Raw genomic sequence first — 27,611 nt, 5'->3', positions numbered from 1 at the left:
TCGGCAAAAGCTCGGGGAATCCGATGACCTCGGCTTTGACAAACTGAATCCAGCCAACGGGACACGGCGAAAAGCGTCAATTTTTTTTTTTTTGCCTTAGACCAGGAACGTTTCTCTTATTAAGACATTAGACTTCCCGAACTTCCTCTTTCCACTTGCCATGTGACGCCATCGCAGAAACAGATTTTTGGGGGTCCAAGATTTGAGCTTTAGTCCCGGGAGGCAAGAGGACCTTTCCATGGAGAAAATCCAAAACCAACTGCCACAAGATATCCCTCTACCTGGGGTAGTCCCTTGAATCTCTCATGTCATTCTTATAGACTCCTTCAGCCTGTGTTATTTCTATTATGCCCTATCTGTTGAAGAACTTCGCTCTGGGTTGTAACTCCAATTCAGTCGTCCAATAATATTTTTTGACCAATTGTCGCAAACACCTCTTCATCGACCGGCGAGAGAAAAGAGAGAGAAGAAGAGTTACCAGAGTATAATCTCAACCGACCTGGAAAGATGCGTAGAAGCCTTTCCCCCCTCGTGCGACTCCCCGCGAACGCTGCGAGACACCGGGCTCTCACCGGACGAGAGCTTCGACAGGGACTCTGCACACTACCAGCGCGGACACACCCCGCGCTCGCCTCTCGGGGTCGGATAAGCCCGATACCCCAAACTCCTGCACACAATAGGACTTGTGTTAGGCAAACAAGCAGTGCCGCTACGGCCACGGTTCAGAATGGTAGGAAACACATCATGACCATGGATGTGACCCCGCGACGCGACGCGGGGGGGGGGGGCTAACAAATCAGAGAAAAAAGGATCTTACTAACAATCTACAGTGAACAATGATGACATAGGACCAATTCAAGAATATGAAGCGAGAGTTGCCCAGGGTACGCTTCGAAATGATGACCATCAGCGAGGTAAGTCGTCGCGTAACCGCCCCTCGTGCCTGTTTGTGTGGGAGCGTCTGCTAATGCGATAAACCAACCAGGTATAATACAAAGTTTGCAACACCTCCACGACGAACTCGTGAACTATACCGCGCCGGAAGTCCAACGTCCGACTATCGAGTCTCTCAAGCCTGCGAAATCCTTCTTTGGTGGTCTCTTCAAGAGCGGGCCGGGCCAGGCCGCTATCGGTGCCATCCCCGCCAACCTACCCCGCGGCTTATACCTATACGGAGATGTAGGCAGCGGGAAGACCATGCTTATGGACCTGTTCTATGACACGCTGCCGAGTTCGATCGGGTCGAAAACGCGGATTCACTTTCACAATTTTATGCAGGATGTCCACAGGAGATCACACAAGTTAAAGTCGCAGCATGGAATCGACATTGACACTATCCCCTTTATTGCTGCTGATATTGCGCAGCAGGGGAGTGTGCTCTGCTTTGATGAGTTCCAATGCACTGATGTTGCAGATGCTATGATTTTGAGAAGGTATGTTTCTTTGAGGGCCTCCCTCCTCCCATCCACTCATTTTCCCTCACTGACTTGTTGACACATAGACTTCTTGAGGCCCTGATGTCTCATGGTGTGGTTTTAGTCACAACCTCAAACCGACACCCCGATGAGCTTTACAAGAACGGAATTCAGCGTGAATCATTCATCCCTGCCATCAATCTCCTCAAAAATCGCCTCCATGTAATAAACCTCGATTCGACCACGGATTACCGCAAGATTCCCCGCCCACCCTCCGGCGTCTACCACACCCCGCTCGACGCCCACGCCGCATCCCACGCCGAAAAGTGGTTCCGCTTCCTAGGCGACCCTGAATCGCCCGAGCCGCACCCAGAAGTGCAGACAGTATGGGGACGAAAGATTTACATCCCCCGTGTCAGCGGAACCTGCGCGTGGTTCACCTTTGACGAGCTGATAAGACAGCCGACGTCGGCGGCCGATTACCTCGAACTTATGCGCAGCTACGACGCCTTTATCGTTACCGACGTGCCGGGCATGACTTTCAAGGAGCGGGACCTGGCGCGGCGATTCATCACTTTTATTGACGCCGTGTACGAGAGGCAGGCCAAGCTCGTCCTGACCACCGAGAAGCCCCTGACGGAACTTTTCGTGTCGCGTGACGAGCTGGCGGCGTCGCTCAAGGACGAGGGGAACGGCCAGCGCGAGAGCGCGGATTCGATGATTGGCCACTTTATCGAGGACCTAGGGCACAACGTCGAGCAGTTGAAGAATTCTCCGCTGTTTACGGGTGAGGAGGAGGCTTTTGCTTTTGCTCGTGCGCTGTCCCGACTTAGTGAGATGGGGAGTAGGCAGTGGGTTGAGAGGGGTATGGGTCTTGAGAGTCAAGGTGGTAAGAAGGAGAGGGATGACTGGACTAAGATGCGAAGCCGACGCATGGAGGATAGTATGTGAGTGAATATTTTTTAAGGCTCGGGGGATGAAAAAAGAAACGGGGGCGTGGAAAGAAAGGAGAGCATTGACGATTGCCGCATCACCAGCATGCATAGCGGCTGGGCAAGTCATGATTGCATTTCAGATCGTTCTTTGCCTGGTTTCCAGCAGTTACCTTGTCATCTTTGGGGCAAGGGGCTGGATCGGGTTTACATGGGTCTCATGTGTTGGTCATTGCATCTTTCTCTGTATGGCATTGCCTTGGCGAGGTGCTCCCATCCGCGTAGAGAGAGCACGACTATTGTTTCATCGAGCGTTTGAATTTAAGACGGCCGCCCGAATTCTTCGAGCCTGCATTTGGTGTTATGAAAACCACATCCCTTGCCGAAGGTCTGCACACTTTCGTGGCACCACCCGGGCGTTGAGACCGAGAGGCATAACTCGGGAGATACTGCAGTACGACAGCGGTTCGCCGGATCATCGGTTCCGGCGTGACACGCATCTCCGTTTCTGGTTTTCTTCTGCCTGCCGATAGGTCGTTCATCTTGTACAGACACATGAGAAAGGAGATCATTACTGTTTAGCGACGCAGGAACGAAGTACTTCGTACTGAATCCTCCTGGTGTAATGTTTCTGGTAAATACAACAGAAGCATTTGGTAGAATGACCCTCGCACAACCTCGCTTGTTTTGTTGGCTCTGGCAAGTAGGGACTCGAAAACTTGCATCGGGCGCTAATTGTAGCACCAAGTCGACGTTGAATGATGTCTCTAGGAGCCAGGCGACGATTTGTTCAAAGTCCTCCTGCACAACGAAGTACAGTCCTCGTTGAGGTCGTTGGCGACTGGCCAACAGGACCAAATGACGACATTGCAACAGGGGAAGGTGGCAATTGGGGAAACATCCATGTGATCTATTGCTTGGTGGATCGGGTGGATCTGGAGGGCGCAGTCGTTGATTGGTCGATAAGCTAAATGATAGGCTGTGAGTCAAGTGGAAGAAACGGATCCCCACAGCTGTTGCAGGCACCATTGCAGGGGCAGGAACTGTAAACAGTTGGGGCAAACAGTGGGTGTTGAGTGCCGAGCCGCTCCGAGTGAACGCTAACGTAATGGGAGCTCAGCACTGAAGCCTGGGCTCATTGAGCAACCGTCAATTGCGTGTACTTGAAACACCACACAGCTTCGCTTCAATCAAGTTGCTCTTCTTCTTCCCATCTCCCACCTTGGACCTTTTCCCTACATTAACATCATCTCTCGCCCGGCCCTCTCCTATCTTGCTCTCTTCCCAACTGCATACTCCCATCTATTACCATCCTCGCTTTAAATTGCCGCCATGAAGTTCTCCACCGTTGCCGCCCTGGCGGCGGCCATCCCCGCTGTGACTGCCCGCTTCACGGAGCCGGACGAGGTCAACCATGTTATGCTCTACCCTGAAGCCACCGAGGCGGAGACCTATCTCATCGAGCTGAGCCCGGGCAAGACCAAGCGAGTAACGGAGGAAGAGAAGTGGGAGTTGCGCCGAGTGAGTAATCCATCCTGATCCGCTCCCATGCCCGACTGCCATGCCTATGGTGGTCGCTGTTTCGCCAGCTACTAACAGACGCTACCCCCAATTCCTTAGAGTGGACAACGTTTCATGGACATTTCCGATACCCAAGACCTCGGCGCACGCAACCTCCGTGCTCGATCCACGGTCCAATTCCCCAAGAAGACGAAAAAGCAGGCTTCCGTCACTCCCCTCCTCAAGCACCTCTCCAAGGACGAGATGAAGGGCAACCTCGAGAAGCTCACGAGCTTCCATACACGATACTACAAGTCCGATTACGGTCGACAGTCGTCGGAGTGGCTCTTCTCGCGCATCAAGGACATCATTTCCGAGGCTGGTGCCGACGAGACTGTCTCCGCTCACACGTTCAAGCACTCGTGGCCTCAGACGTCTGCCATCGTCACGATCCCCGGCCAGACCAACAGCACCATCGTCATTGGCGCGCATCAGGACAGTTTGAACCTTTGGCTTCCTAGCGTTCTTCCGGCCCCGGGCGCTGACGACGACGGAAGCGGAACGGTTACTATCCTCGAGGTTCTGAGGACGCTTCTCAAGGACAAGGATGTCGTAGCTGGCAAGGCGCAGAATACCATTGAGTTCCACTGGTACAGCGCTGAGGAAGGCGGTCTGCTTGGTAGCCAGGCTATCTTCTCCGAGTATGAGAAGGAGGGCAGGGACGTCAAGGCCATGCTTCAGCAAGACATGACGGGCTACGTCCAGAAGACGATTGACGCCGGCCAGCCGGAGAGTGTCGGTGTCATCACCGATTATGTCGATCCTGGTCTTACCAAGTTCATTAAGACTGTTATTGAGGAGGTAAGCATCTTCACATCACACCGCACCCGAACATGAAATCTCGACTCTGACTGACACGGCGCCCCTTTCAACAGTACTGTGAAATTGGCTACGTCGAGACTAAGTGCGGCTACGCCTGCTCCGACCACGCGTCGGCCTCCAAGGCCGGCTATCCCTCTGCCTTTGTCATCGAGTCTTCGTTTGACCTCTCGAGCCCCCACATTCACTCGACGGCCGATGTCATCAGCACGCTATCGTTCGACCACATGCTCCAACATGCTCGCATGACGCTTGGTCTCGTCTACGAGTTGGGCTTCAACGATTTTGGCTCCTCGGGGAAGGTTGGCGATGGCGAGCTTTGAACAAGGATATCTAGAGTATAGGATTGTTGATGTGTGCCTCTTGTGCTGATGACGCGAGGATGGGGATCTCTTGGGGCGCTTTTGGGACGGAACAGAACACGGGAGTCTTTCTATCGGATTTTATCATTCCTTATTTCTCTACTGGTCTGTTAGCGGTTGACATATAGTTTTCTTGCATTAAGGACATGGCCGAGCTACTTTTTTTCCCGGGTATTCTTCAATGGATTGTTAAGACTGGTTTCGCAGTATCATCTTCTCCAGAGTTCAAACGACTTTTGTTGTATTAGGATTGTTTATCGATTGCGTCTCGTCTCTAATGATGTAGTAGACATGTCTAGTATAGCCTGCGGATGCTCTAATCGTAGCTCTCTCCATCACCTCCCTCAATCATTGATACTTTTACGGGCTCAACCTCTGCAAGGTCCACTTCGCGTCCTTGACTCCCTTCTTGCCGTCCTCAACGGGACCGCCCTCCCGCTCGTAGACAAAGCGATCGTGGAGCCGGTTCTTCCTCCCCTGCCAAAACTCAATCCGATCCGGCACGATCCTCAGCCCGCCCCAGAAATCAGGAATGGGGATCTTCTCCTGCCCTTCGAACCTCTGCTCCACATTCTCAACCCACTCCTCCAACCTTGCCCTGCCATCATCCTCGACGACATCACCATCCTCCTGTTTGCCTTGTTCCTCCCCGCCCTCCTTCTTCACGCCATTCGCCTGCCCATTCGTCTCCCCCTTCGGCCTCAACACAACACTCTGCTTACTCGCCCAAGCCCCAATCCGACTCCCCCTCTCCCTCGTATCATAATACTCCTGACTCTCCAACGGCGTCATCCGCTCCGCAACCCCCTCCACCCTCACCTGCCTCTGCAGCGGCTCCCACCAAAACACCAGACTCGCCGAGGGGTTCGTCTCGAGGTCCTCGGCCTTGCGCGACGTGCCGAAGTTGGAGTATATCACGAAGGAGCCCGCGCCGTCGAGCTCCTTGAGGTAGACGAGGCGCGAGGATACACGGCCCGAGGGGAGGGAGGCCGTCGAGAGGACGCAGGTCTGCGGGGCGGGCAGGCCGGCGGCGCGGGCTTGGGTGTACCAGGCGTGGAATTGGGGGATGGGAGATGTTGGGTTGAGGTCGGCGCGGTGGAGGGTGCCGAGGGTGAATTGGGGGGCTTTGCCTTCGGAGGGTCCGACTGTTTTTGACGATGAGCTCTGTTAGCCTGGTGGTCTTCTCCGGGTCTCTCTCTCTCTCTCCTCTTTCACTGCGATATTCTTTTTCTCTGAATTTTTGGTTTATTTTATTTTTGCTTGGAAGGTAAAAAAACGTACAGATGAGCTTTTCGTCTTGGAGCGGATGCAGTGCCATTCTCGTGGTACAGGCGACGTCGATGCGGGGTACAATTCTCTGGATCATCCACTGAATTCAAGGAAGGAAGATTGAAAAACGGGATTGAGGAATTAATTCTAGAAATACTAAATAGGAAGTAGAAGTAAACTTTGAGGCTAAGGCACGAATAATTGGAACAAGATTTTTTAAGATTCGGATGAGGCGAGAAAGAGGCTTGATATATACACAGTGGGATCACGACAGGAGAGGGACGGGAAGAGAGGGGCACCAAATCACTGGGAGAGGTTTCTAAGGGGAACGGAACGAGGCACGAGGAACGAGAAACGTTCGAGGCGGGAACTTGGGGAGACTAATGCCGCGAGGAGTTTAGCAGTGGAGTGATGGCGAAGAATCCAGAAGGTCGGCATGTCGGAATCGAGCGATATGGGCGGGTTTTATTTTTAGTTTTGTCGCCGAGAAAATATTCACGCAGCGTGACATGTTTGAAGTCTTCCGAGTTTGGTCGGGTCTAGAAGCCAGAAGCCAGAATCCAGATGCGGTGAGATTCAAATCGAGCAATCAATCAATTGATCATTCTGACACCGCTATTCTTGTCTATCGAATTCGAGAATGAGAGCAAACAAGCCAAGCAACAGCCAAGCAACTGAATGGACACACAGAAGACATACTCATCAAACTAACGATACAATGAATATACACATAATCTATACATACAAATCGTGGTATCATACATAACTAGACTGAATCGACGAAATCGACGGTGAAAAGAAAATGAAATAACGCCTCCCCCCCAAACGCCAATTCATACAAATACAGAGCAGGTGGCGCTCATGTTTTTAAGGTCTAATACGCACTGGCAAGTCCCAACCCGGGGCCCCTTAACCACTCTACCGCTCTCCGGCTTTTGAACAATGTATGCAGGTTCCAGAGACTAGACGTGAAAGATAAACCATTCCAAAAATAACAATCCATGACTTTTTCGGTTTCGGCTTTTCTCGGTAAATGGTAGTAGAATGTGAAGATGCAGAAAGAAAGGAAATAAGAAAAAAGAAAGCAAAACAGGCGGAAAATGACAAATTCTGATAGTCTCTCAGTTGGCGTCCAATCTGTTGCAACAGTCCTCCTCCCCTCGAGCTTGTCCCCCCCTTTGGTCCGTCATCCATATGCCTGAGCATGAGCACCGCCCGACTGGTAAAAGTGTCCCATCCACTCGCTTCAAGGACCCATCACCAGCGCCAGCAGAGCCATGCGGCAGTACAGACCATATCGCATCTGTAGTCATGTTAGCAAACCCCTCACACGCCTAGCCATCTAACTAAGGGAAGGCTCCTCAAGCCAAGAGCGACAGATGGCCGTCGTCTTTCCCGAAAGGAGAGCCAAAAAGATTAAAAAAAAAAACACCCTTACCTGTCTAAAGTACGCCGCCCTCTGCTGATCGAAGTCAACCTCTTCCGCAACTTCTTCGTTCCTTGGCAGGGGATGCATGACGACCGTCTCCGGCTTCGTGTACTTGAGAGTAGCGTTGTCGATGCGGTACGATCCCTTGACCTTCTCGTAGTCCTGCTCCGACGGAAACCTCTCCTTTTGGATGCGTGTGCAGTAGAGAACATCGCTGTCCGCAAGGATTTCCTTCGTCAGAACCTCCGACTCGCGTAGCAGGCGCCCCTCGGCGATGAGCTGGTCGCGAAGCTCGGCGGGGAGCGCCAGTCTTCGAGGAGCCACCAACTGGATCCTAACCTGGTAGTGACGGAGGAGGTACACAAGCGAGTGCACCGTGCGTCCGTAGAGGAGATCACCGACGAAAGTAATCGTCAGGCCCTCGACCGTGCCCCTCTCCTCGCGAATCGTGAACAGATCGAGGAATGCCTGCGTCGGGTGTTCCTTGCTTCCGTTACCTCCGTTAATCACAGGCACCGACGAGTACTTTTGCGCCGTGTTCACGCTGGACTCGTCGGGATGGCGCAAGACAATGGCATCGCCGTAGCAACCTAGTGTCCTCAGCGTGTCCTGCAAAGTCTCTCCCTTGTTAACTGATGACTGGGAAGTCGCAACTGCAATCGTTCGTCCGCCGAGTCGCTGCATGGCCGCGTCGAACGAGGACGACGTTCGTGTAGACGGCTCGTAGAATAACGTGACCAAGACGCGGCTCTTAAGAACGTTCAAAACGCCTTCGCGCTGAACCCCGAGTCGCATCTCCTGTGCTACGGTGAAGAGCAAGTGCAGATCAGCTCGCGTGTATTGCTTCACCGAGAGGACATGCGATCGCTTGAACGGAGACGGCTGCGAGATCAGATCCAAGATCGCAGCCGCTTGGTGTCCTTGCACTTGCAGCTGGCCTGGCAAGACGGGGGCGGGTGCCTCTTCGAAGGGCGACGGCCTAAGCGCAGGTGACAATCCAGCACCCATACCTTCCAGCATCTTTGGCCGCGCGAACGGCCGCTGACCGGGGGAAAGGAACGACGCCCGACGTCCGGCAAGGTCCAGGGGAGACTCGAAAGGCTGTAGTGGCTTCATCGGCGGCGACATAGGCAGAGGCAGAGGCAGGACAGTGTGCGACGGGGGTATGTGAGAGGACACATCCTGGCCCAGCGGTCGGCCATCCAGAAGCTCACCGTCCATGCAGATAGTCTTGCCCATGAAAGTCACTCGCTGGACGCATCCCTTGAGAGTCCGCCCGGCGAAAGGTGTCCAACTAACACCCTCGGTCGTGACCTGGAATGGTCGGTCAACCTCCACTTCGATTGATGATCCGGGCTGGTCGTGTAGCTCAAAGATCTCAACCGGGTTGTCGTAGAGCCTCGTCTTGACATCGTCGAGAGTGAGTTGTCCATCCGCAACGGATGTCAGCAGCAGAGACAGACTCTCGGCGATACCAACAGAAGCATCGGGCTTGTAGCCACGCGACGCCGCTAGCTGGTATGGGAGGCTTCCGATGGCAAAGACGTCAATGGTGTCGAGATGCTCCCACAGAGCTCGCTGATCTTCTGCGGTGGGCAGTTTCTCGTAGCCAGGGAAGTCATCCTGGGACAGGTAGAGCGCGTAGATCGAAACATCGCAGGTGACCTTCAGGCCCTTGTTCTTGCTGAGCGCGATGAGACGGATGTCCTCCTTCGTGGTAACCGAGGACACGTGGATGCGTCGGTCGTGGAGGCTGGCCAGAAGAAGGACCGAAGCCAGGTCGGTGAGCTTGGCGTCCGTAATAATAGGCTTCAGCTGAGGCCACGACTCGAAATGCGCCGTCACAGTAGCAACCTTGCTAATGTTGCAAGAGAGATGGTTGAAAGGGATGAACAGAGATCCCACTTCTCCTGTAACTTGGCTGATCTGCTCCGCATTGTCGCTGGTTGCGGCAACGGAGAAATTGAAGTCGCAGTAACCTCCGGCCTTGGAGTTCTGCTGGGCAACCTTCAAGGACAGCGCGTCCGTAATCGAGCCTTCCAAGCCGAGAGGCATGACACGGAGCATGCTGAAGCCGGCGAGGACAGACGCCTTGGTGATGGTCTTGAGGTCGTCGTTGCCGGGAGACACAAGTCCAGGTACGAAGGCGGCGACATTGACCAACCCTGGGAAGACCACCGTCTTGTGGCTGGTCTGGAAGTCTCGCTTGCAGATTTCAAGGTCAAATTGACGTGCAATGGCTTCGATGAGGATCTTGGCATTCTTCACGTTGGTGACCAGCGGAATCTGGTAGTCAACGGCCATTCGTCGGGTCTGGTATCCCTTGCTCATGTAGCTAGCCGGGCGTCGGTAGCGGTTGTTAGAAGGAAGGTTGATGTACAAGTCAATCATGTTGTTGGCCAGGTGCTGGGTCAGAGAGAACTCCGACTTTTGGCCCTCGAGATCCTTTTCAAGAACCTCGAGGTATTGGACTGGGATTCCGTGCTCCTGGAGGAAGTCTGCCGTTCCGGCAGTGGCGAAGAGCTTATAGCCAAGTCGTTGAAGCTTCTGCACCGAGGGGAGCATTTCCTTCTTGTCCTTGTAAGATCCGATAGAGAGCAAAATGTTCTCTTTGGGGATCTTGAAGCCCGTCGAGATCAACGCCTTGAGGTACGCCTCATACTTGTCGACGCCGAAGCACGCAACTTCTCCAGTAGACGCCATCTCGACACCGAGCACAGGGTCGGCACCGGAAAGGCGGGAGAAACTGAACTGAGGCACCTTCACACCAACGCAGTCAGGGGGCAAGTCACTGGGTGGGTTCTCGATGAATGGCTGCCCCATGATAGCCTTGGTCGCAATCTCGATAAGGTCGACGCCCATGACCTTTGAGACAAAGGGGAAGGATCGCGAGGCACGGACATTGCATTCGATAACTTTAATATCGTTGTCCTTAGCGATAAACTGAATGTTGAAGGGGCCGGTGACGTTGAGGTTCTCTGCGATCTTTTCAGTTGCTTCAACAATGCGATCAATGGTGGTTTGCTCGAGATCCTGGGGCGGCAAGATCAAAGTAGCATCTCCAGAGTGCACACCAGCATTCTCCACATGCTCCGAGATGTACTTGCAAACAACCTTGCCGTCCTTGGCGACGGCGTCCATCTCAATCTCTTTGGCATTCTCGATGTACTTGGTGATGACGACTGGATGCTCGCGAGACACCTCCGCGGCCTGGGCGAGGTAGTTCTCGAGATCCTTTTCGGAGTATACAGTGTTCATCGCTGCACCCGAAAGCACGTACGACGGCCGGACCAGGACAGGGTAGCTGACTTTCTCGCAGAAAGACCTAGCCTCCTCGAAGCTAGTGAGTTCCTTCCAGGTGGGTTGGTCCACGCCGATGCGGTCAAGCATACGCGAGAACTTGTACCTATTCTCAGCGGAGTCGATCATCTCGGGCGAAGTGCCAAGAACGTGAACGCCGGCGCGGAGGAGGGGGAGGGCAATGTTGTTTGGAGTCTGGCCACCCATGGCTCCAAGAACACCACTGGCACTCTCCAGCTGGTAGATGTCGAGAACAGTCTCCAGATTGATGTTCTCGAAGTAGAGTTTATCGGCCTCATCGTAATCAGTGCTAACCGTCTCTGGGTTGTAGTTAACCATAACGGTCTTGTAGCCCAGGTCTCGGAGGGTGCGAATGGCGCGAACAGAGCACCAGTCGAACTCAACGGAAGAACCGATACGGTAAACGCCAGAACCAAGGACCATGACGCCTTGATCATCGAAGTCGACATCGCTTTCCGATGCGTTGTACGTTAGGTAGAGGTAGTTAGTGAAGGCAGGGAACTCGGCGGCGACGGTATCGATCTGCTTCACGAAAGGTGCAATGCCGGATTCTTGCCTCAGCCTTCGAATGGCAATCTCGTTGGAGTTCCAGAACTTGGCTAGCTGCCTGTCACTGAAGCCAAGCCTCTTGGCCTCGAGAAGAATTGCGGGGGACTTGATAATATCGCTGGTAGTGTACTTCTCCATGGCCTTTTCGAAGTTGGAAAGACGCTTTAGCTTATGCAAGAACCACTTGTCGATGCGAGTAAGACTCCAGATTTTCTCAACAGAGTAGCCAGCATACATGGCATTGGCGATGGCGAATAGACGCTGATCTGAAGGTGTTTGGAGCTCATCATCAATCGAGATGAGGGCCTTCGTGCTGCCGAAGCCTAGGTTGTGGAAGTCGATAGAGCGGATAGCCTTCTGGATCGCTTCCTCGAAAGTCCTGCCAATGCTCATGACCTCACCAACGCTCTTCATCGACGATCCGAGCTGAGTCGAAACTCGAGTAAACTTCTTCAAATCCCAGCGAGGCATCTTCACAACGACGTAATCAAGAGATGGCTCGAAGCATGCGCAGGTCGACCTCGTAACGGAGTTGGAGATCTCCTTGAGGGGAATTCCAAGACCGAGCTTAGCAGCAATAAAGGCCAAGGGATAGCCAGTGGCCTTGGAGGCGAGGGCAGAAGACCTGGAAAGGCGCGCGTTGACCTCGATGATGCAGTATTCCCTGGAGTCAGGGTTGAGAGCATACTGGATGTTGCACTCTCCCACCACGCCAAGATGGCGGATAACGTTAACGGCAGTGGTTCGCAGCATGTTGTAATCTTCATCGGAGAGAGTTTGAGATGGTGCAACAACGATTGAATCGCCAGTGTGAATACCCAGGGGATCAAAGTTCTCCATGTTGCAGACAGTAATGCAGTTGTCTTCGGCGTCTCGGACAACTTCATACTCGATCTCCTTCCAACCCTTCATGCTTCGCTCGATAAGGACCTGCGGACTGGCGGCGAGCGCCTTGTTGCACAGATCAAGCAGTTCCTCTTCGTTGTTAGCGAAGCCACTACCCAGACCACCCAAGGCGTAGGCAGCGCGGACGATGACCGGAAAGCCAATTTCGTTGACGACCCTCATGGCCTCCTCGACGCTGCTTGCTGACGCCGATTTGGCGCACTTTTCGTTGATCGAGTCCATGCTCCGGGCGAAGAGTTCTCGATCTTCGGTCGTGATGATGGTGTCGATGGGGGTTCCTAGAACCTTGACTCCAAGCTTTTCGAACTCATCCTTCAACTGGATACCAACACTGAGTGCAGTCTGACCACCAAAGGTGACATAGATGGCATCCGGACGTTCGTAGAGGATGACTTTGCGAACGAAATCAGCATTGACAGGAAGGAAATAGACCTTGTCGGCGAGGCCCTGGGATGTTTGGATGGTGGCAATGTTGGGGTTGATCAGAACGGTATAAATCCCCTCCTCTTTAAGAGCCTTGATGGCCTGACTGCCAGAGTAGTCGAATTCACCAGCTTGACCGATGCTCAGACCACCACTTCCGAGAATCAGGACCTTCTTGACATCTACGCGTGGGTTCCGCTTGGGCGGGTTTCCGCTGAAGAAGTTTTCGGCAACCTCTTCATCGGCAAACTTGACAGGTTTCTGAAGATTGGTGGGATCCTCCGCGCACTTGCTCATGGTATCTAGGAAGATGTCGAAAAGATGTTCGGTATCTCGGGGACCGGGAGTGCTCTCCGGGTGGAATTGGACACTGAAATAAGGTCGGTTGATGCACAAGATACCCTCGTTGCTACCGTCATTGGCGTTTATAAACAATTCCTTCCAAGTTGGGGACAGGGTGGTCGCATCGACAGCATATCCGTGGTTTTGAGACGTAATGTAGCACCGACCGGTGATCATGTTGGTGCAGGGGATATTGGCACCGCGGTTGCCAAACTTCATCTTGATGGTGTCGGCGCCGCTAGCTCTGGCTAGGATTTCGTGGCCGAGACAGATGCCGAAGATGGGCACCCTGTTACGTTCCATAACCTTGGTGACATTCTGCACGGTGGCGTCGAGAAGAGCGGGATCACCAGGACCGTTCGAGATGAAAAGACCATCGAATTCATCCCCGACCTCTTGTGCGACATCGTAGTCCCACGGGCAGACGAGAACCTCAACACCACGTCTTAGGAGGCATCGTAGCTGGTTGTATTTCATACCAACATCAAGGCACACCACTCGGAGGTTTCGGCCAGAGGGGTGCTTTCGTGCAACGGCGGGGCTGGGCTTGTACAGTTTAGGGGTCCTGATCGACACTGCGCAAATAGTTAGCCTTGTTTGATCATGCCATGATACGAAAGTCTAGGGCATAGTCGGAGCGTACCCTCGGCCACGATATTTGTCTCGAAGGGCTTCACCCAGTCAACTTCCTCAAAGTTGTCCAGGGCAAGTGGCAAAATGCGACCGCTAGTTTCCCCATTGGCGGTGCCATTGACCAGGCTCTTCTTTTGGAATCGCATGCGTCCGAGAAGCGCTCCCTTGTTGCGGATTCTCTTCGTCAATGCCCTAGTGTCAACACCATACATAGCAGGAACACCCTCTTCCTTAAGCCACGTTCCGAGTGAGGATTCGGCCAGGAAATGCGAGTAGTCCTCGCCAGAGTACGACGCCGTGACCAAGCCGGCAATGTGAATGCGAGAAGACTCGATGTAGGCTGGTAAGCCGCCGAGAATCTCGTCGAAGGCTTCCCGGGTGGGAACACCATAGTTTCCAACTTCGGGAAAGGTGATGACTAGGATTTGGCCACGGTAGGAGGGATCAGTGAGACCTTCCGTGTACCCCACCATGCCAGTTCCGAAGACGAGTTCTCCGGCAATGGATTTGGGAGCTCCAAAGCTGTAACCTTGGAAGGCCGAGCCATCTTCGAGTTCAAGGCACATGAAGCCCTCATCCTCTGCGCCAAAGATGCGCGCAGAGGCTGGGAGCGTGACCTTGACGTCGGCCATGGTGGCGGGGTCAGGAGAAGGTGGTGAGGGCCCGGGACAGATCAAGCAGACCTCGTCAGAATCTTCCCATGGGCGTACAGACGGTATTGAAGGGTAGGCCTCTGAAAAATAAGTGTATGGTATAATGGAGCAGAAGGTTTCCGAAGCAATTGCAAAGGAAGAAAATGTTACCGAATTAGGTTGGGGAGGGGAGGGACTTTAAGAGGGGCAAGAGCTCAAGAATTTTTTTTTTCTTTTTTTTGTCCCCGTTTCGGTGAAGGTAGCGCCGGCAGAAAAAAAGAAGAAAAAAAAAGAAAGAAAGAAAAAAAACCTTGCTGTGCTTCACTTCAGGTACCTCTGTACTTGCGTAGAACCAGGCTAACTATAAATGTCTGTGTTTCCCTCTTTTGGTGCCTCTAACTCCGTATGCATGACACCCTCCTTGGGTACTTCCAATGTTCGTGCAGGGGGGGCTTGTTGAGCAAAGCCAAGGAGGTACACCCCAAGACGAGTTCTTATGACTACAACTTCATACATGCACAATTGATGATGCATTGCAAGTTGGTGTCATTGGGCAATTGATCGGGATAAATGGCCGGCTTGGAAAGTGATGCAGCATCTATCTGCACAGCTCTTACGAACCAAATGCAAGGGCCCTTCTTGTGGGAGTGAGTATCAATTTGATGTTAGCTCAGCAAAAACTTGGAGGTAAGACAACATTTGTTGACTATTGATTCCATGGAGGGGAGGCGGTTGCTGGCGATCAATTGATCAACGTCTGGTTTCCCAAAGGATACCAATGTCCTTTTTATACTAGCACTGCCGTCCCGGTTAGCTTTCCCAGTCAGGAAACAAGAAGCGGGCTGCCTCATAGTACTTCGTAAGCCAGCATCACCGCCAAGCCAGCCTCACACTTGTACGAAGTACATGCAAGAGACGGGGAGTTTCCAGGGCTCCTAAGGCTGAGGTCCATTGATGCCTTGTAAATTTGGCGTCAGCCAACAACACCAGCCATCCAGCGTAAACCCATGAAGCTGCAACCGGCCACCAAGTTTATGTCTTGGGTCTTTCGCCGGAGAAGGGGGGAAGGGGGGGTTAGAACGAGTACTGTCAAGATGGCGGGACATTCGCGGCAGAGGCTACATATGTTATTTCGGTTACCTGATATCCCCCCAATTCATCGTCCGGGGGAGATGCATGAGCAGTAGAAGACTCAGCTAGCTCCAGGGCGAAAGAGTCGCTATGAGTCTATACATCTTAGACGGGGACTGGCCAGAATGGCACACCTGAAGGAAAGTGCATTCGAAGCGAATCAACAATCCGACTTGCCCCTCCTTCGACTAAAAATTCCTCCCAACATCCACACCAATGATCGTAGTGGCTGCCATGGACTGAGTAATACTACTGTGCAACATCCCGTCGGCTGCTTCCATCCTCCCCCTCCTCCCTCACCGCCTTGTTGAATGCATGAGGATGCTAAGATCGGGTCGGCATGTGGAGTAATACGAATGGACATCTGCGCTCACCCGCCAGCCAACCAGAACGCCCGGCAAGGACAACCGCTTTCCTTTTCTCACCTAGTCGAGATCCTTGGTGTGGGGGTCTCAGTGGCCAATCTACTTCCCATTTTATCCCAGGACAGGATCACGAAGTACTTTGAGCAAGAGCCTCTTGAACACAAGATATATTTGCCAGTTACCGAAAATGCCTCCAATATCCGTCCATATACAGTATGAGGAGGTTTAGGGACTACTTTAGGTCGACTCGATATGCATCAACCAGGGCAAAAAGTATGAAAAAAACTCACCAAGTCAGGCAAATGAGGAGGACTATCCGACTCTCTTGGAGGAACCAGCCTCAATTCTTACAAACTTAATTTGGCACAGTCTCGGACCGATGTTTTCCCGACTTGGATCTTCCACAGTTTAATATTATCAAAGTCCTAGGGGATACCACGCACCAGACGTCGTGTTAGATGCTTCGGCTGACAACTTGATGACATCTTCGGTGCATGCCTCCAGCTGACCGGGGACAGCTGAGCAGCCCACTAGGGATGATTTGGCGAGTGCTAGAAAGTAGGTGTGCATCGGTCCTAGATACTATCACTATATACACAGGTACACGTCACGTTACCAGCAGTGTTCTCAGCGGTCGTCATCTGGAGAGCCGCCGGATGCCTGATGGACAGTCGATTCTTGGACGCGCATGGGAGGGCACGTCTACAGTGGAGCGGCATGGCCCGGCGCCTAGCCCAATTCAATGACTACCCAAGTACAGGGACCAGCCATCCGTAGTAGTGGGACATTGTCAAAGAAAGACACATTAATGGAATGAAATTGCCAGCTTTGTTGCAGGCTAGCTCAAACCCGCCTGGTTTGCTGCCCGGGGCACCACTTTTGAGGAGCTTGACAGTACAATGGGCAGGGGACATACCACTTGGGAGCACGGTTAAGGATCGGAACAAGCAAGGGTTGGGGAAGTACTAACAAAAAAAAAACAAGCCTTCCGTGGGTAGAGGTTGAGATTGGCGGCCAGCGGCACGCTCGAATTAGTCGGTCGCTCCTTTCCAGGCATGAGAGGGCCGCCTGGGTGCCCTTCCTTGGAGGCGGCATCGGCGCGGGTGCTGTCCGGGTTCCGGTGTTGGGGGTCTACCTTCGGCTCTTCATATGGGTCGCCCACAGAACAACACACCCAATCGCTAGGCTGAAGGCTATGTAGAACATGTTGAAATAATAGATTTATGGATAGCCACTACTAGAGTGGCATGTCGCTCATCTTTGGTGTAGTGGTCTAAATCTAACAGAATATACCTCGGTACGCCAGGGTTCTATGTTGGGCGCGGGCCGCCCTGGATGTTGGCTTGGCGTACCTCTGCGAGAGCCACGATGCAGCGACAAAGTGCCACAATTTCCAACCCCATTTCCACCCCACCTTCTCATCACGAGCCATACAGAGATATGATATTCTCACGTTCCTTGTCTACCTTTTGCCAGATCGCAAAAACTGAGAGTTGAGAATAAGAAAAATGCCTGCCCTCCAAGACATCGAATGGGACCGAGCCGAGTGCGTTGCGGCCGTCCGCGACTTTTACCACTTCCTTGTCAAAATGTACCTCCGAGAGTCGGACGTCATCGAACCACCAGCGGGGGGTTGGCCTCACATCAACCCCGTTAACCTTCGAAGCATCCGCAAGGCCAAGAGGGTCATTGGGCTACTTCGCCACTTACCATATCTCCGCCATGCGGCCGACAGTATGAACGAAGTTCAGGGGGCTTCGGATACCTTCTTTGCCGACTGGAAGACAGCTATGGAGAACACCAATACCGCCTACAAATTTAGACGCAACACCGAGGGTGGCCTCGACGTCAGATCTCCTTATCTTGTCGGCCTCACGAGTGGGAGGGAAGAAAGTAGTATCTTCATGCTGGATACCAGGCTGGCCGTTGTCTACTGGGTCGAATGTGACGGCGCGATCCGGGACGAGCCGACTTACGAGACCATCGAAGACGATGCCTATGGCTACGCGCATCCCGATGAGGCGGAGTGGAGGGCAGACTCTGGGACCTGGACTGTGACGGATTTTTTTGAGACTCTGAAAGACCAGTTCCGAGAGTTGAAGTTCGTTCCTGTCAGCCGGCATAGGGTCTACGATGTATACACCCATGGTATGCCTGAGGGAATGTTGGAAATGGTCCAGAGCATCTATCGCGAGCACGGCTGGCCTGACCTAGAGCAATACCGGAAAACGGAGTGTCTGCAGGCTATTCGCAAGGCCCTGCACGTACACTACCCCGGAGAGCGGAGTTTCGAGCTCGAGGAATAATACGACACAAGGTTCCACATGTTACTCCTAGAGCTGAACTACCCCAAGACAAGTTCTTATGACTACAACTTCATACATGCACAATTGATTGATACATTACAAGTTAGTGTCATTTGGGCAATTGATCGGGACAAATGGCTGGCTTGGAATGTGATGCAGCATCTATCTGCACAGCTCTTACGAATTGTATCGGTTATGAAGTGCATTGGACGGGCAGCTGGGCGACTATTAAGAGATCAACGCCTGCCTGGTCTTTTAGCCAGGTATTAACTTCCTAAAACTTACAAAGCACGAAGTACTGATGTCCTATTAATACTAGCAGTACCGTCCCGGCTAGCCTTCCCAGTCAGGAAACAAGATGCGGGCTACTCAGTCCCAGGGTACCTGTCGCTCGGTCAAGCCTGGCTCGCAATCCTACTCTGTATGAAGGACACCCGCGAGACTGAGAATTCCCAAGGCTGGGGTAGTACTGCCCTTGTAAACTTGGCGTCAGCCAACAAGAAACCCATTGATCAATTGACTCTTTGGGCAAGGGCTGGAACTATCGAGCACTTTTTAAGACAGCGGGACATTTGTGAATCGGTAGTTGAAAGTGCGAAGGCTATACATGTCATTCGGCAACCTGGTCTCGATCTCGATCCAATTAACGGCACAGGAAACTGGTGAGAATGGCATAAGCTTCGAAGATGCAAATTGCCTGGACTTGGGAATTCTGAAGCGAATCAATAAACTGTGCCCCGGCTTGCCCCTCCTTCTGCTAAAAGTTACTCAATCCGTCAAGTGGTACTGGCTGCTCTACCCTGTGCAACATCCCGTCGGCTGCTTCCTTGATCCTCTCCCTTGGCCCTCACCGCCTTCTTGAATGCATGAGCATCAGATCGGGTGAATGTATACTCAGCCTGCGAGCCAACCAGAACGCTAGGTAAGGGCAATCACTTACCTGGTCTGGGTCCCTGGTGTGGGGCTCTCTTGGACTTGAGCCTCGAACTTCGCAGCTTCTTCAGCCAAGACCTTCCCGGCACCATTTTCTGCTGATCAATGGATAGGATGCCTGTCAGTTCTTACAGGGCCTTTCAACTTCTTCCCGCAGGGACTGGTATGCTACCGTTGGCTACCAACTGCTTCCTTTCCTTTGGATGATAACCTGCTTCGCCCAACAGAATCACCATCCACGTAACAAGAAAGGACCAGTATCCGACATCTCACACGGCTCCCATCTGGCACAATCAACACAGCTTGTCTCCATCGCTGTCTCGGTCATCATCACATCAAGGCAGCTATCGTATTGCCCTCTTAGGCCATCGGTAGGTTTCTCTACTTTAGAGGTGCAGACTTATAGGCAGTGGAGCTAATGGCAAGATAGATATACCTTAGGAGCAAAATATTAAGACCCTTGACTCGATGATGGCAACCAACCGCCAAAGTCGAACGGCGACCAAGGACAGCACAATAGCCTCGCAGGCATCTAATTCTCCCTGCAAAGGAAAACACGCAGGGCCGTCCACGACGACGATTCCGAGTCTGGACTTAACCAAGCGGAGAGGAGAACTCAGAAAACGTAATCCATGACCTCGACGCTCAGCCCAAGAAGAGGAAGACGGCCGATCATATCATGAGAGGTTTCCATCGTGGATCAGCGCCCGATATTCCAACCCACTAAGCATCCCTTGACCATTCGCCTTGGCATGGCCATCGCATCCAACGTCCTGACCCTACCCAGGGCAAGATTAAGACCCTTCTATCTCACAATATCCTTGGTATCACCTGATTCATGGCAACCTTCAGGCTGCTGGAAGTAGCAAAGGTATGTAAATAGACCTGTCCATCTTTGCTTGATTCTACGTGTTATTTTTTTTTTTTCTTTTAGCATCTTGTTTAAGAATTGACTGCGGAGAGTATAAAATGCTAACAGTCTTATCTCATAGACTACCTTGTCTTCTTGAAGTCTAAGATCCGGGTCGCCTAGCATTCAGTTTATTCAGCCACAGTCTTGGTTACGGAGGGCAAACTCATGGTCGCAGCATGCGATTTTCGTTGGGTGAGCAAACGTTCCAGGAAGGAAATTTTTCCCGGAATAGGAAAAACTGCAGCCGCTTTTGACTGCAGCATCTCAGTCAAGCTGGCATCATGTCATCCAAGCCAAGTTCAGGAAGATTATTACTTTGAAGATGGGCACCACAGTCACTTGCGTTAACAGTCTCCCTCTTCAACATCAATAGCAGTATAATTTCTTAAATTATGTATTAGGATCAGATCAATGCTGTTGTTAGAATGAGCAGTGGAGATTGGTTAATGTAAATGGAGATTTGACAGGGCTCCAAAATCGCCAAGACTCCAGACTCTTCTTCGGCATCCTAGAATTCCCAGAAGGTCACTGAAAAAATAGGCCCCTTACGACCCTGAGCGAGAACATTGAAGTTTAGCCAGAGGCCAGTCAACTTCTCATTGAGTCATCCAATGTCGCCCACGGGCGCTGAAAAGGAGCCGTCTCGAACCGCCGGGCAACCACCAATGCGAAACGGGGACTGGACTCCAGCGATCTTGGAATCCAGCATAAAAGGCAACATTTCGCCCAGTCAGTTTAGTTGAGTCAGAACTTCAACACAAGCACGACCGTTGCATCGAGTGTGGATTTCTAGAGAGATGTTCGTAGCTGTGTATGTTGCTTGAGACAACGCCCCTATTGTAATAGTCTAGACGCCTCTGCCTCCACAGCGTCGTCCGCCTCAAAAGCCTGTTATTGGATCGCGGTTCTCCTGGACCGCCCGCTCACGGTCACGAGAGCCCTAGTCACCGGTAAAATCCGTTGATAGCAGTGTCGATGCAAAAGTGCAGGAAACTTCTGAGTTGATCACTCTATTCAGTGTCTGTCGCTCTCAAGTTCCTACCACCCCCAGTCATCCTCAGAGTTCTTGATTGTGGTCATGCACCTAGGTAAGAATCCAAAGGCAAACTTGGTCACAAGACTAGCAATAGTGTTTGGTTGAATCTTTAAACTCTCCGCTGTCGACTTCTACTGCTCAGTCTTAGCTCGCGCCCAACCATTCAATTCTTCACATGGCCATTATTTCAGCCTCACTAACACCGATTACGTAGATTTACAAAGAGCTATAAAATACTGATCGAAGGTGACTCGACAAGCGGTGTTGAAAATATATCGACTAGCTGTTGAAGATAAAGTTACCATGTGATTTCGCTTCTGACTAGGAATTTGAGGGACTTTATGGGTTGAAATATATAAAGGCCTGGTCCGTTTTTATTCTACTGATATCTCTTTGTACTCTCTTTCCTTCCGCAGAGCTCTCGATCTCAGTGTAGCGTCTGTTCTTTCTCATGACCAGTGATGATGCTCAGAACATAGATTCGGGGAACGAATGGGGAGGGGATTTGAAAAGTAGATCCAAGTGGCTACTATTTCAAGACTCTACCTATTCTATCAAATCTGAGGTCAAATCTTCTTCATCTACTTATCCCCTCTTCTACTTCTCTTTTCTTTTCGATTCCTTCTGCCTTTCCCTGCTTTTCTTTCCATACTGTTGTCCATGACTTTCTTCCCATAACTGTTCTCTATGCCCCGCCTCCCTGTTCTGCTACTCGCTATCGAGAGAAACTCCCTAGCTCGCATAACCCAAATGTGAAGGGGCAGGATGGCTTACAGCACCACATCTCAGTCATAGAGAGACCATGGCATTTTGATCGATGGCATTTTGCTTGGGGACTTGGCAGCCTTGATGCGAAACTATTTTTCCAGCACGCAGATAATTTTACTTAATGACTTGAAAATGAGAAAGCGTTCAGCCAGCAACGGAGCTATCGGAGACGGGCAAAGAAAGGGGGAGGGAGAGAGGGGAGGGGGTGGTATCCCCCGAGGAGTTGAAGTAGTTGGATGAGCATTGATATATAATGGACTAGGATACAGCTTACACTGAAAACCAAACCAAAGCGGCTTTGGACGGAAATCCACCAAAGTCTCAAAGGGTCAGGACACGAGACAACTCGACTCTTCCCCTTAAACTGAGGAACACGTTAGGTGCAGGCCAACAAGGCTATAAGGAGACAAATTGAAACCAGTTTGAACAATACATAGTAGGTTACATACAGCTCTGCAATACAGCTCAACGTCCACAAAGTCCACTCCTTATGGAGTCTTGATTCCATGTATCCAACAAACACACACATCATAAAAGAAGACAAAAAAAGAAGGGGAAAAAACCACACAACACTGCAACCGTCCTTCGAACATCAATGACTCCCTGGTGTCATACCAACCAAGGTGTGCTCCGTTATCGTCGTCATTCCAACCAAGCCCCTCTGCATGCCGCGTCCTTCCGCCACAAGCAAACTCAGCGACACCGCGAAGTCCTCGAACATCATCCGCCAGAGTGCCGATGTAGGGTACGCCGCTACTGCATCTCAGAACAAGACTGATACGATGCTGGCTGTTCATCTGTACGATGGTAGATTATATGCTTTGTCCATTCCCCCTTCGGGTTGTGTCGGACTCTTCTATCCGTCCCACGTGTGGTATATCGTCTGATCCTCAGTTAGTATCGGGACACTAGTAGGTGGGACGCAAGGTATCCTTACTTGAGGCCGCCTTGAAGCTAGAGTTGATAGCAAATGGAGGTTCCTTTCCTCGTTCTTCTTCCTTTGGTCCTGAAATTGCGGCGAGAGGTTCGGGAAATTATGTATCGCGAGGTGCTTGAGAGTGGATGTTCCAAATTCGCATTGAACGTTTCTCCGCTCATTAGTTGTCGAAGAGATGCCTACACCAACGCAGTCATTGTTAGCAATTTGCAATTGGCCATGAGAGTGGATCTATGTGAAGAAGTACCACAATTGCTTGAGGAGGACAGGCACTTATTAATGAAGTTCGATGAGCGCAGGAGGTAGGGCCATAGTAGCTGAACAACAAGGCAGACCAAATACGTCGAGGGGAGTCCTGCTGTAGGCCGCAACATAACTTGTTAGCTACTTATAATGAGACATGAGAGGGGAGCCTTTTTTTTTTCCCCCCCCCCAAAAAAAATTCAAAAAAATGGGAGGACGGGGGCGGGAATCGGGCGCAAAGAAGGGGGGGGGGGGGGGGGAGCGGAAAGAAGAAGGAGGGAAGGGAGAAGGGAAAGAGAAAGGGAAAACAACAAGGGAACAAGAAGGATATCAACGCTATCATACAAAGAGCTCAAGTGTAACGTTGTTTTTCGCCCATAGAGGACCCACGCACCTTTTAATTTAATTCGCCAGCTTGACCTTAGTGACGAGCTGCCAGAGGTGGTAGTAGAAGAGACTACCATATAAGAGGAAGAGAGAGAATAATTGCTGGGGCTGAACTGATCACCTAGCAACAGGAAAGGGGATATTTCTTCGGACAAGATAGAAAGAGACAGTGAGATCACATAAAGTGAGAGAACGGCAGACATTCTTGATGCTGGAAAAGAATTTCGCTATCGAGGTATGAAGTACACTAGGAGAGAAACAGAGGGGAGCAAAAAGACCGGAAAATACTAGGAGGACACTGAAGACGAGAAGACGAGAAGAGAGGAAGAGGATATGGGAAGAGGAGACGAGAAGTGAAGTTGGGAGGAGACGAGAAGCGAAGTTAGGAGGAGACGAGAAGTGAAGTTGGGAGGAGACGATGGGAGGAGAAGATGGGAGGAGAAGAAGGGATGAGAAGATGGGAAGAGAAGACGAGAGATCACTTCAGATGGGAGATATGGAGTGGGGTAAATGGGATGCTGGAAAGATAAGAGAGGAATAGAGGAAGGAGAGATGCCTAGGTAGAGAGGAGCCCCAGGTTGAGCTTGGAAGGAATAGTAGTTGAACCAGCATCTGAAGGGAAGCAGCAATTCGATATGGCACCTAGTGATATGCTACTAAAAGTGTCTGGGAAGGTGTGGAGGGATTCCTATAAAAGCAAGTTTGGAATGGCGATCTAGAACTCTCTACTAACAGTTACGCCTTCCTCCGCGTTGCCCCAATATCGTGCGATTGGTGTTAGATACACTTACGTTCGTCCTCAAGAAGGAAACCGGAGGATGGAATCGGCGGCTCTAGACCACGGACATCTCCTACTACAACCATTTAGGAAGAGGACAAAGACCATATTTACTTTCATCCAAGGCTAAGGTTCGAGAGATTGTGGAAACTAAGACCGGAGTCCTGCAGAGGAGATCGAAGGGTAGGGCAGCAAGGGCACCCTTGATCTAGATGTTTTGACCTGTGCGCCTTCCTATGTAGATTGCAGGAATAATTCCCCAGTTCTTGCATGTGAAACTTCTCTAGAGATTCATGCTTCCGCACATTGATCCTAGAAGAGCAGAGCTTAAATGAAAAGGGAAGGTAGGGAGCAATGAGGTCTTGAGCTGTCAAAGGTTCTCCGGAAGGTGCTATTGAGAAGGGTGTGGGATTAAACCAACGTGTCGAAGGTATCGCATTTCTCGAGTCTTGAGCTGACTCCTCTTACATTCACATGTACGAAGCAAGTGGAGAAAATTGCGGAAAGCTTGGGGAGGGTTCCGTGAAGTAGAGCCCTTCTTTTTGAAGTAGAACAAGTTTACTTCCTGGCGCCAAGCCCTCTCCTCAGCTGCTTATTCCTGATTTCGTTCGAATTTTGGTAGTATGAGCCTGCAACTTATCGAAGCCAGGATTGGGGTCGGTAATCTTGTCACAGACCACTTAGATAGCCCTTGATCAGATTCGTCTTGTGGTTCCAGAGTCAATACAGAACTGTGCCACGAATTATCAGCAGCTTGCCCGCACCTCACTCAGCTCTTGTGAGCTGCCAGACCATCAGCGGGCTAGCCTAATCGTGGGCCCTCTGGCTTTGGATACCAAATTGTAGAGAGAAAAGGGAAGACAAGTTGCGCAAGGCTGACCCATTGAATACGGCAGATTCCGCCGGATGCGTTAGGGAGTCCCTTTAGCTTAAGCTACAGCGAAAATGGACAACGACTTCGGAGTCTGGGACAGTTTCCGGCGTGCGGAGCCTCCAGGATTGATGCTCGGTGTCACAAGAATAAAACTAGCGAAAATGGATTCGCTTAAGCATTGGGGAAGACAGTGGAGACTGGACTCCTGCCCTATACAAGATGAACCTCCTTAGGTCACGCAGCCGAAACTCGAGATACATGTTGCGAACGGATTCCTCAGCCCTGAAAACGTGTGAGAGCAAGCTCGTTGATGAAGAAAGGGGGGTGCTATCTAACGGAGGAAACATACTTAGAGGGAGGTGTAAGAATCATTAAAGAAAGGAAGAGGTAAGGGTGCCTTCGATACATCGTGCTTGTTTCGAGTAGTCTTCTACGGACCGCTTCCAAGTCGGCGCAGGATAGTAAATATGGAGTTCTCTGCAGTTTCAAAGTACCCACGACAACAAGACATGAAGTCGATAATGATCAATTGATGATGATTTCCGAGGTGCTTGGCGAGGCAAAACTTTGGCCTGTTGAAGAGGAAGCGACGTGACCTATGACGTCATCCCAACCCACTAGAAGGGCCTATTGACAACTCGAGGGTGTGGGAACGGACGTTGTTGAAACCCGGGCCGCCAACAGAAGGCGCTGTTTCCGCAGACCGATGACTTCACACTACTTAATAGTAGAACGCCAATTGCTAGAGACCATGGCAATGTGTAAGGTTCAATTAGTACATTTGTATTTCGCTAAACCTCGAAAGGAGATCTGGGGTGGTGACTTAAACTACGGAGTATGTCGGCTCTAATATCCCGTTGCTGCAGGCTGCTGGCCTGGTGGTGCCGCGCTCAAGCCCCGGAGTGGTCTCTCACTGTCCAATTGTCGCCGGATCGTATTAGCTAACGCCACAACCAGTCAGCATCAAGTCCCCAGGCATGTTCCTTGTTCACTCGTGAAATCGCAGATTGCTTCCTGCGGTTATTCTAGACCTCCTCTTTCCTTCGCCGACACTTGTCCACTTCCAGTCTTTGAAGTTCATGGATGCTAGACGAACGTCGTCTCGTGGTAACCTGAAATATGATACGCTTGCACCTTGACCTTCCTAAGGTGTAATAGGCGAGCGCAGAGTCGTATACAATCCGGAACCCCCCGTCCATTCACTTCCTGATCGGGCAACGTACATATTAACCACACCAGAGCGAAACCATGACATCCATCCGCTCATCGGAGAACAACATTGGCGACGCTTTGGCCTGGCTGCTGTCCAACGGGGCTGACATCCACGAGTCAGAGGCACTGCAAGAGTTTCTGTGCTCGCGACACCCATCGCATCATATCTGGTGTGTCTGCGAAAATGTACGAAGTATCTATGTGCAATTGTGAGTGTGTGTGTGACCGCCTCTGGCCCGGATTGGACATTAACCTCCTCACGATAATGTGTGACTTGATGATGCAGAAGGATGGGGTAGAACGCTTCGAACAGACCAGACTCTCCCAGCCAGAGTGCATATCTTGACAGTGCCATTACCCAGAGACGTTGAGCGACGCTGCCCGCACAGCGACGCCTCGAAAAAGCTAGCATGAAGGGGTTGATGATTGTGGCGAAGATGCCAAACGCCATTTTACTTGAATAAATACAGGTTAATCGAGTCGTTCGATATTCGAGACTAGTTCATCGCAGGAGGAGGTCAAACATGGGCCCTGACACGCTGGTAGCACGTTGGTGACACGCCGGGCTGGGCTGCACTGCACACTAGTGTTCAGGAAGATCGTGGTGCCAACCATCTGGCTGTGTCTTTCGCTCTTGATTGATCAATCAATCAATGCTCGATGTTACTTCGGGCATCCCTCCAATTGCACTTGGCAGAGCGCGCTAACCCCCTAGCACGAGGACGCCCCCCACCAGTGACCACCACCACCAATACCACTACATTTCGCATTTTGCATTGATTGTTCCCAAGCCCCCACGAACTCGCGGACTATACTGTTCAAATAATATCTATCGTTGACCACGCCAAGTCTTCCAAGTCCTCCAAGTCCCCCGTGGTCGACTCTTAAAACACTTAGCCGCAAGAAGCGAGTCGACTCTTGCGTCGTCTGCCGCAGAACACATCTCCGGCAAATCTTCCCACGGCTATTTGGTGCACCACACTCCTTCGTCCATCAATTCCTTCTCTTCTCCCAAGACGATCCCTCCCAACCCCTTGGGCTTCTTTTTTCTCCCCTCCCCCATGGAGTCTTAAGCTCCTGGAGTCAAGCAAGGTGGCGCGATCTGAATCTAGGCCGGTCCCGACTAGGATAGGACA

The 27,611-nt window shown here is 51.6% G+C and overlaps 4 protein-coding genes and 1 pseudogene across 4 annotated transcripts; 3 read left to right on the top strand and 2 right to left on the bottom strand.

The window, feature by feature from the left end:
- Nucleotides 1–507: 507 nt before the first annotated feature.
- On the top strand, nucleotides 508–2,366 carry SAPIO_CDS7516 (uncharacterized protein; the record flags this gene model as incomplete). Its single annotated transcript, XM_016789364.1, has 4 exons — nucleotides 508–730; nucleotides 831–914; nucleotides 986–1,433; nucleotides 1,502–2,366. 4 exons carry the CDS (start codon nucleotides 508–510, stop codon nucleotides 2,364–2,366), a joined length of 1,620 nt encoding a protein of 539 aa, XP_016641191.1.
- A 1,313-nt stretch (nucleotides 2,367–3,679) lies between these two features.
- SAPIO_CDS7515 (Leucine aminopeptidase 1) lies at nucleotides 3,680–5,049 on the top strand (the record flags this gene model as incomplete). The annotated part of the gene is made up of 3 exons (XM_016789363.1): nucleotides 3,680–3,868; nucleotides 3,968–4,708; nucleotides 4,783–5,049. 3 exons carry the CDS (start codon nucleotides 3,680–3,682, stop codon nucleotides 5,047–5,049), a joined length of 1,197 nt encoding a protein of 398 aa, XP_016641190.1.
- A 399-nt stretch (nucleotides 5,050–5,448) lies between these two features.
- On the bottom strand, nucleotides 5,449–6,454 carry SAPIO_CDS7514 (Pyridoxamine 5-phosphate oxidase; the record flags this gene model as incomplete). The annotated part of the gene is made up of 2 exons (XM_016789362.1): nucleotides 5,449–6,233; nucleotides 6,370–6,454. 2 exons carry the CDS (start codon nucleotides 6,452–6,454, stop codon nucleotides 5,449–5,451), a joined length of 870 nt encoding a protein of 289 aa, XP_016641189.1.
- A 1,149-nt stretch (nucleotides 6,455–7,603) lies between these two features.
- On the bottom strand, nucleotides 7,604–14,592 carry SAPIO_CDS7513 (Protein pyrABCN; the record flags this gene model as incomplete). The annotated part of the gene is made up of 3 exons (XM_016789361.1): nucleotides 7,604–7,660; nucleotides 7,796–13,902; nucleotides 13,971–14,592. The coding sequence occupies 3 exons, from the start codon at nucleotides 14,590–14,592 to the stop codon at nucleotides 7,604–7,606; spliced, it is 6,786 nt and encodes a 2,261-aa protein (XP_016641188.1).
- Nucleotides 14,593–17,596: 3,004 nt separating this feature from the next.
- Nucleotides 17,597–18,394, top strand: SAPIO_CDS7512 (annotated as a pseudogene; the record flags this gene model as incomplete).
- Nucleotides 18,395–27,611: the final 9,217 nt, after the last annotated feature.

This window comes from Scedosporium apiospermum (assembly GCF_000732125.1).
Source record: "Scedosporium apiospermum strain IHEM 14462 chromosome Unknown SEQ_SAPIO_0110, whole genome shotgun sequence".
Classification (NCBI taxonomy): domain Eukaryota; kingdom Fungi; phylum Ascomycota; class Sordariomycetes; order Microascales; family Microascaceae; genus Scedosporium; species Scedosporium apiospermum.
The sequence above is the reverse complement of the archived record's forward strand: the minus strand, read 5'-3'. Positions and strand labels throughout refer to the sequence as shown.